Source organism: Lepisosteus oculatus, chromosome 5 (genome assembly GCF_040954835.1).
Source record: "Lepisosteus oculatus isolate fLepOcu1 chromosome 5, fLepOcu1.hap2, whole genome shotgun sequence".
NCBI classification, from domain to species: Eukaryota; Metazoa; Chordata; class Actinopteri; order Semionotiformes; family Lepisosteidae; genus Lepisosteus; species Lepisosteus oculatus.
Window position 1 is genome coordinate 49,620,828 of NC_090700.1, and position 8,637 is coordinate 49,629,464.

The 8,637-nt window shown below is 42.5% G+C and overlaps 1 protein-coding gene across 1 annotated transcript; it reads left to right on the top strand.

The window, feature by feature from the left end:
* On the top strand, positions 1–8,612 carry tubgcp4 (tubulin gamma complex component 4). The gene is made up of 18 exons (XM_006628841.3): positions 1–219; positions 1,132–1,260; positions 2,282–2,404; positions 2,707–2,760; positions 3,081–3,137; positions 3,690–3,769; positions 4,106–4,307; positions 5,166–5,331; positions 5,518–5,642; positions 5,826–5,876; positions 5,996–6,101; positions 6,198–6,305; positions 6,432–6,576; positions 6,836–7,013; positions 7,153–7,287; positions 7,386–7,502; positions 7,743–7,882; positions 8,124–8,612. The coding sequence occupies exons 1-18, from the start codon at positions 142–144 to the stop codon at positions 8,134–8,136; spliced, it is 2,007 nt and encodes a 668-aa protein (XP_006628904.2). The 5' UTR covers positions 1–141; the 3' UTR covers positions 8,137–8,612.
* The last annotated feature ends 25 nt before the right edge of the window (positions 8,613–8,637 follow it).

Genomic DNA, 8,637 nt, shown 5'->3' on the forward strand with positions numbered 1-8,637 from the left:
ACTGGCGTGTTGTCGGCAAACGTCATCGAATTGCGGCGGTATGTTTGGCGGCTGCGTTAAAGAAAATACAGTACTGTGTTGAAGTCTTGGCACAATATTCCGCCTTATATCTTAAATTTCTTTTTGGAAATAAAACTTGCAATGATCCATGAACTGCTGCTTGCTCTAAGTGGGTACCCTGGTACCATATTTACGTGGAATAAACGAACCGGTTTACAGGTGGGATTGAAAAAATATTTTTCTATTGCTTTTTCTAATGCCGAAGATAGATATAATGAATATATTTCCAGCTGTTATTTTAATTTATGTTTTAAAACGCTAAGACTGAAACATGTAAAAAGCATCTGTAGGCTGTGAGTCTTTCTATTAGGCAATACAGAATGTAATTTGTATTGATCCAGTGTATTTTTACAGAGACATACCTATCATTAAAATGTGGTTTGCATTCATTGCTTTAACACTAGATCCAATTTTAGAAAACATTATCATTGCCCTCTTGTTATAGAATGTTTTCTTCGACATTATTAACTGCATTTATTTGCCATTGTAATTCATTACGTACACTCTGTCTCTGTTCGGTTTAAAAGAGCATTGTCCCATTCAACGACAGGCAAAAATAAATGTGTCCCAGTGGTCCAATGATCTATGACTGTGCTGCAGAGAGTCGGTGCTCAAGAGGAGATGTAAAACTGAGGTCCGGATTGCTTAGTCACTAAAGATCTTATGGCATTGTTCAAAAGAGTAGGGGATTACCCCCTGTATTTCTCCCTGAAATTCACCTTTAATCCATCTATTATAATCATGGCGGTGCTGGTCATATCAATTAGATTAGCCACTTGCACTCAACAGTGGGTAGAAAATAACGAACTGATTCACACAAGACCATAGCTTTCCAGTGTTACCTGTATACCAAGAAACCATTAGGTCCGGCAGAAGTTATCAATTAAAAAAGCAGCTCTGGTTTACCACGGACAAGGCATTAGAACTGCTGTGCTGAGAAAAATTTACCACTCTGGAGTCTGTTTTTGATTTTGCCGTTACTTTATAGCACACATTTACTTGCACCCACCTTACCCATATCATCTATTATTGTGTATGTATTACTCTGAGACCTTTTTGTTTTTCCCTCAGGTGTCCCAGGACCTGCCCTTCCTCCATCCCAGTGAGAGCAGTGTCCTGAACAGAGTGTGCAAACTGGGCTCTGACTACATCCGCTTCACTGAGTTCATTGAGCAGCACACGGGCCACGTGCACCAGCAGGTGAGGCACTGCCACCACAGAGACAGGGGCCAGAGATGCGCGCCGGGGGCTGAGGACTTTGGTCTGAGAATGTCTAGTGAGTTTTCACTCCTAAAGAACACGTAGCAAACAAAACAGCAAAAAAGGAAAAACTATTTTCTGGGTTGCAATATTAAAATAAATATGAAAAATATTAGCTATTAAAAGGAGCTGTATCCTATGCTGCTTGAAGTCAAAGGTGCAGAAAAGATTTGGGTTTGTTTTTAGAGTTCAGGCATTTTTTTACGGGAATTCAGATATTGTACTTCAAAACAAAATGTTTTCTGTGGAAGGCTGAATATTTTAAATTAACCTATGTTATGTAATAAATTATGAAAACTAATTCAGACCCTCTACTGCTATTTACCAGCTACTTGCTGTAATTCCAGTGACTTTAGAGAGGCTGATTTATCCTTTATTAAACATTGTAATTTAGCCTGAAAGCAACCTACAGGTTACCTGTTTCCCCTGCTTTTGTAGTGTTCAATGTCCCAGGATGCAATTGTAACAAGGAAGAACTACAATTCCCACAACTGTGTATAAAACACTTTGCTGCACCTGTATCTTTGCTGCTCAAAAACCTATATGCATTATATCAAAGCAATGTAATTATCCTTTCTTTCACTTCAAGTAAAATTGATAATGCTTAACCCCATTATTTTATACATCAGGTTGGGACCGCAGATAAAATACATTTTCATAGACCTTCCTCCTTTTGCCAGGATAAGTAATGCTCAAAATAATTATTAGCGGGATAAGAATAGGGTTTTAACAACTCTTTGTCAGGTTGCGTTGTGTATCTAATTAGCCTTTTCCTCCCACTTTTTAGGCATTTTTCGTTATTAGGAAATTTCCGTCGCTCGTCTAGTGAACGATAATATGACAATATTAAATGTTTTTGTGGAATCTTAGTCTGGTCTGAAAGCAAGCTCATGACAGTGTGAGGGGAACATTGTAGATCTTGCATGTTTACTGGAACCCTGACTGTTCACTGCGCACACAGGAGCACCATGCTTCCCAGCCAAACCAGTCTGGACTCCATGGAATCTACCTGCGAGCATTCTGCACCGGGCTGGACTCCATGTTACAGCCCTACCGCCAGGCCTTGCTGGACCTAGAGCAAGAGGTAGGAGGGGCGGCTGAGCCGATCCTTTCTCTGAACTTTGATAGTTACCAGTTCACACTATACCACACGCAGAATTCTTCTTTCTGCCTCTGTACAGTTGAGTCCAAAGCTTCCCTTCCTGACTACTTATAATACCTTGACTCCCTTCTACCTGGCACTTTCTGTGCTAAGTCTAAAAACTGATATTCTCCCGATTCATGAGACAAAAAAAGCATTACATTGATAAATACAGAATTTATATTAAGTATACCAGTGTACTTCTGATTTTTCATTCATGTTAAAATGGTTTTGCTTTTTTTCAGTTCCTGGGGGATCCCCATCTCACTATCTCCCATGTCAACTACAGGCTGGACCAGGTAATTCAGAGCACTCAGACTTGAAGAGCGCAAGGGTTTTATTATTTATTCAGTAACTACAATAGTTTTTATTACACAAAGTAGTACTTTATAATGTATCGTCAGTGTTCTGATTCCACATAAAATAAATGGTATCAATTTTTTCTTCACTTTTTCAAATTCACCAGGTATAGTCAATGTAGTGTGAAAGAAGCACCAGAAATCATTCTGAATGTAAAAATTTAAGCACAATCACTTATACTGTGGGTGTGATCAGGGCTGAGCTCAGACATGTGGAAACAGCTGTTTTCATTCATTGTTTCTGTGTTTCTGCTCTCTAGTTTCAGCTGCTTTTCCCATCTGTTATGGTAGTGGTGGAGTCCATTAAGTCCCAGAAGGTACGTTTTGCACTGCACCTGGCTGTGCATGAGCTCTGACTCGAAAGCAATTGACAGGTCTGCAGGAAGAGAAATGGAATAAATATTAATGCTCTGTCATAGGCTGTGGAGTTTGTCTCCACAGGATGAAGTATATAAGGATTAATACATTCCTGTAGGTGAAGAGGTCATGCTGAATGTTGCATTTCTAAGTAAAAATATTGATAAATTGTGTTGTTTTAGTGCTAGTTCTAAGACTTGCATCGTTAATCAGTACTGGCGAACTCATTGGTGCATATTGATGGTGTATCAGATGAATAGATATGCCGGTTAAACAATTCTGATGTTATTTTGCATTAGAATGGTATGTGTTAATATTATATAACCTTAAAGGGAGTACAGTCATCTTCTGTTCATCCATAAAACACCTTGGATCAGCAATGCAAAAAAGAAATTGACCAGTGGTGCTGATTCTGTGCACTCCTGTACATTTTTTCTGAGTCTGAAAGGCCATATGGGCTAAACAGTATATGGTACAGAAAACAGTTTGGCTATGTCCTCTCCGCTGAGCAGATCCATGGCTGTCAGATCCTGGAGACGGTATACAAGCACAGCTGTGGAGGGCTCCCCCCTGTCCGCACGGCCTTGGAGAAGTGAGTGGTGTCCCCCTCTTGGCTCAAGACTGATATCTCTGTTTTAAATGTTTTTGTGCTGTGGCTCTTCAAGCCTTTTCTCTGAAGATCACAGTTCAGCTGTACAAGGAGTATTTTTCCTAACACTGGTTGCTAGGAAAAGTTTAGGTCATATCGATGACCTTTAAACCAGCCATACTGTATGTCCTGGTTTGGTGGCTCCCTTTGAAGCATTCACTGTTCTGCACTGCTTTATCTAGCTGTGTTACAGTTTGACCTGTTGGCTGTGTACTTGCTTTCCACCTTGCGTGCTGGTGTTCAGAAGAAGGGCGTTCTCAGTCTGGGTCTGTCACGCAGGATCCTGGCAGTCTGCCACGGGGTCATGTACAAACAGCTGGCAGCCTGGATGCTGCATGGGTTGCTGCTGGACCAGAGCGAGGAGTTCTTTGTGAAGCAGGGCCCCAGCGCAGGGGGGGCGACGCCTGCCCAGGAGGAGGAGGAGGAAGACCTGGGGATTGGGGGGCTGAGCGGGAAGCAGCTGCGAGAGCTTCAGGACTTGGTGAGTGGAGCAAACAGGTGTGGGCCTTAAGGCAGACAGGACGCAGAGTCAGGGATATATAGAAGAATCCCCTTGATTTGCAAATTGGGTATGAGGAAAGAGGAAAAGAAAGGAAGTTATCATTCTGTGACTATAGAAGGATTCAAGCAGTGAGGGAAGTGAGAGACAAAGGGTGAATGCTTCAGAATACTTGGACTCCTTGAGTGAGATTGCTTTAAAGGGGAATTTCGCAGACTGGTTGTTAAAGCTCAGTAGCAAAATAAATTCATTGACAGTGTAGAAAAAAATTACAAATTTCAAATTAAGCGAACAGTCTTGAACTTTGTGAATGTACTGTAACTTGCCATTTTGTCATAAACCCCAACCTGGCCATGGGCGAGAGTTTGTGAGAATTGTGCCGTGATGCGGCCCTTCCTGCTCACTGGTTAATGTAATGACGAATGTAATGTGATGTATGAGCAGATAAGTACAGGTTGTGCAGCAGACATTTCACTGCAGAAATGTTCCAACGTGATCTGCAAGTAGAGTTAACAAGTAAGTAGTAACAAGTAAGCAAAACGATCTCAAAGTTGAGAGCATAATTTCTGTTGGATTAAAAGAGATGTATTCACAAGCCTGCTTCTTTACAAACTTCCTCACTGGAAGTTTTGTTGCCCCGGTCTGAATCGCAGAATATGGCACTGTGCATACCTGGAAATTGAATCTATTTTGTGATGTAAATTTGAGGTTTTATACGTTTCTTTTTACATTTTTCTTTTACTGTGGTTTAAAATGCACTCGGTGGTTTTGGGAATGATGGACCTCTTGTGGGCACACCCCACACCACAGCACTACTGCCTTCCTTTCTGGTCTCTGCAGCGGCTGATTGAGGAGGAGAACATGCTGGCTCCATCCCTCCAGCAGTTCTCCCTGCGTGTTGAGATGCTGCCCTCCTACATCCCTGTCCGCGTGGCAGAGAAGATCCTCTTTGTGGGCGAGTCTGTCCAGATGTTTGAAAACCAAAATCAACACCCATCCCGATCCGGTGAGAGAGCCCTGCCAGAGCCATTTTGAACATATGGTTACTCCTCGTTGTCTAGCCTGTATTAACACTTGAAGCCTTGCCCTTGAAAGATTGTAGTCTCTTTGGCAATCCCTGCAGATTACTAATACTTTTCACATAATGCAGAGGCTAGCCTTGGAACCATTGTGTCTCTGTCTTTCCCAACAGGCTCTATCCTGAAGCACCAGGAGGATCTTTTTGCCGCAGAGCTCCATCATCTCAAACAGCAGCCGCTTTTCAGCCTGGTGGACTTTGAAAACCTCATTGACAGCATCCGCAGTACGGTGGCTGAGGTATTTATTTGCAGATGCACTTCATTGTTATTGCTGAAAATTGCAAAGTTTAACTTTGAATATCACATTGCATTACTGTAATCAACACATTTGCTTCAAAGGATAAATTCTTCTTATTGGAATTGTAAATTACCTCCCAAAGTGTGAGATGGTTCATAACCTGTCTTGGTGTTCTGTCTGCAGCACCTCTGGACACTGATGGTGGAGGAGTCTGACCTTCTAGGGCAGCTCAAGGTGAGATGACAGCAGCACAGCTTTGCATACAAGCAATTGTGGTGTATTTAGATTTCACTATGTCGTGTGCTGCCCATCTGGTTAACCCTGGAGTGATATCCTGTACGTTTTCCTTGTAGATCATTAAAGATTTCTACCTGCTGGGACGTGGAGAGCTGTTCCAGGTGTTCATCGATCATGCACAGCACATGTTGAAGACTCCGCCCACAGCTGTCACAGAGCATGGTAAAAGATTGGGACTTTAGGATCCGATTTAATGAAATATGGTTCTGTATATTCTGTTCACTTTTGCTCTTTCTCTGTTTCTTTGTTCCTTTTTAGATGTAAATGTGGCATTCCAGCAGGCTGCTCACAAGGTTCTTTTGGATGATGATAACCTGTTACCTCTTCTGCATTTCACAATTGACTACCAGGGCAAAGACTCAAAAGGTACAGAATTGAGGAACCTGAGGTGTTATTAAACAGTTGATAACTGCTGAACTGTGTTACAATAATCATGTTTGAACCTAAAGGGGCTACAAAGCGTCGTCAGTAATAGAGGTCTCTCTGCTTCAGAGTCTGCTGGGAGTCGGGAGGGAGCCACCCCCCCTCAGGATTCCTCTCCCCGTGAGGTCCCACCCACTGGCTGGGCAGCTCTGGGGTTGACCTACAAAGTGCAGTGGCCTCTGCACATCCTTTTCACACCTGCCGTACTGGAGAAGTGAGTGTTTGTGTCAAGGGAGATTACCGTCTTTATATCCATCTTCCTCCGTTTGCCCTTGCTTGCTTCTGAGAATTCCCTCAGACAACATCCCTGCTACACCCTTTCTCCTTGTCAGAGAAGTATATCTCCAGACAGTATGTCTTCAGATATGACCCTTTTCTTTTTCTGTCAGATTTCAGAGCTTTTACCCGTTGTCCTTTTTGTGACATGCTTTCCATCCCTCCAAGCCAAGCAGGTGTCCTGATATCCCTTCCAGGTACAACGTGGTGTTCCGCTACCTGCTCAGCGTTCGCAGAGTGCAGTCCGAGCTGCAGCATTGCTGGGCTCTGCAAATGCAGCGCAAGCATCTGAAATCTAATCGGACGGACGCTGTCAAGTGGAGACTGCGCAACCACATGGCTTTTCTGGTCGACAATTTACAGTACTACCTCCAGGTATATCTCCACCCACATACTTGTAATGACATGTTATTATTAGAGCCCCTGGAGTAAAGCATTTCTTCTCCTGGACAGTGTTTCTAAAGTCTCACAAACTAACCTGCGTTACAGTGATGCAATTTCTTTTGCAATACAGGTGGATGTGCTGGAGTCGCAGTTCTCCCAGCTCCTGCAGCAGATTAATGCCACCCGAGACTTTGAGAGCATTCGGCTGGCCCACGATCATTTTCTCAGCAACCTGCTGGCACAGTCCTTCATTCTCCTTAAGCCAGTAAGTAGCACCCAGCAAGACACAGTCTCATGGGTTGTTTTATGGCCTTTTGATTTTTACATCTCCAAGGTTTATCTCATTCCCAATCTTACGTGCAGGTGTTTCACTGCTTGAATGAGATCCTGGAGCTTTGTCATAATTTCTGCACCCTTGTCAGTCAGAACCCGGGTCCACTAGATGACAGAGGCACCGCTCAGCTGGACATCCAAGTCAAGGTTGGACATTTCGTTCTGCACAGCTGTGGAGTGTAGCTGTTGAATCACTTTCTGAATAAATGGATTAAACAGTGTGCAAGCTACAGATTAAATAAATATGCAAATAATTTAAGTTCATTGAATGTCCATATAGTGTTGTCATTACAAAAATCATGTAATACGAGAACCAAAATGAGTCAGTTTTATTCACTTATTCCTTTCATTATCCACTGACCTCTGTGCTTCGCCTTTCTCCCTCAGGGCTTCAGCCGACAGTCGTTCCTGCTCTTTAAGATCCTGTCCAGTGTTCGCAATCACCAGATCAACTCGGACCTGGCTCAGCTGCTCCTGCGGCTTGACTATAACAAGTATTACACCCAGTCCGGGGGCACACTAGGAAGGTAGGACTGCCAAAATAGGAGAAAACGAATCTGGAGCTGGTCCAGATTGTGAAGTCATAAATGATCATTGGGCCTAGACTTAAAGAGTACTACATTAAGGATTACATTGCGGAAATGGCGAGTTTTGTGTTCCAGCTATGTTCAGCTCCATTGGAAAGCCTGATCGATTGCGATGGTTGTATTGCATTTGACGTTTCCATGAAATGTAAAATAAATGTTATATTTTTTCATTTCTTTTTAGTTTTGGATTATGAGATGATCCCGAGTCCAAGGCTTTCTCTTGGCAGCACTGAATTTAATAAAGCATGGAGAAGGAGATCACAGTTTGGTGAACGTCATGAGATACCAGAGTCATCTTCCCAGCAAGTTAAAAGGCACAGCAAAAACACCATGACTCGAGTATTACACTTGATTTATTCTGGATCTCTCGTATCGTCCTGTTGCATTGTGTGTGACAGACTTAGGAACGGAGAGCAGTGCTTACTTGGAAGGACTTGCCCCTGGAAGACCTCCCACATTGTTTGGGCCAAAATCTGAAGACAGATCACAGTTCTTGTGCGAGCCAAAAAGGATTAAGGAAGCAATCGGGAAACCTTTAAGTAGCACTTTCTATAATGTATGTAATTGTAAATAAGCCTGTTATTGTAAAGATGTTCAATTTAAAAAAATGTCTCATTGGTTAAGTGGTAGTAATGGGTTTATAGCTGAAATAAATAACCCTTTTAAGGCTTTTGAAACCTTTTTTTCTGATTTCT

Coding starts and splice junctions, on each gene's coding strand:
- tubgcp4 (XM_006628841.3), top strand. CDS start 142: ATGATCCATGAACTGCTGCTTGCTCTAAGTGGGTACCCTGGTACCATA. Junction 4,308..5,165: donor TGCGAGAGCTTCAGGACTTG/GTGAGTGGAGCA, acceptor TGGTCTCTGCAG/CGGCTGATTGAGGAGGAGAA. Junction 5,332..5,517: donor TCAACACCCATCCCGATCCG/GTGAGAGAGCCC, acceptor CTTTCCCAACAG/GCTCTATCCTGAAGCACCAG.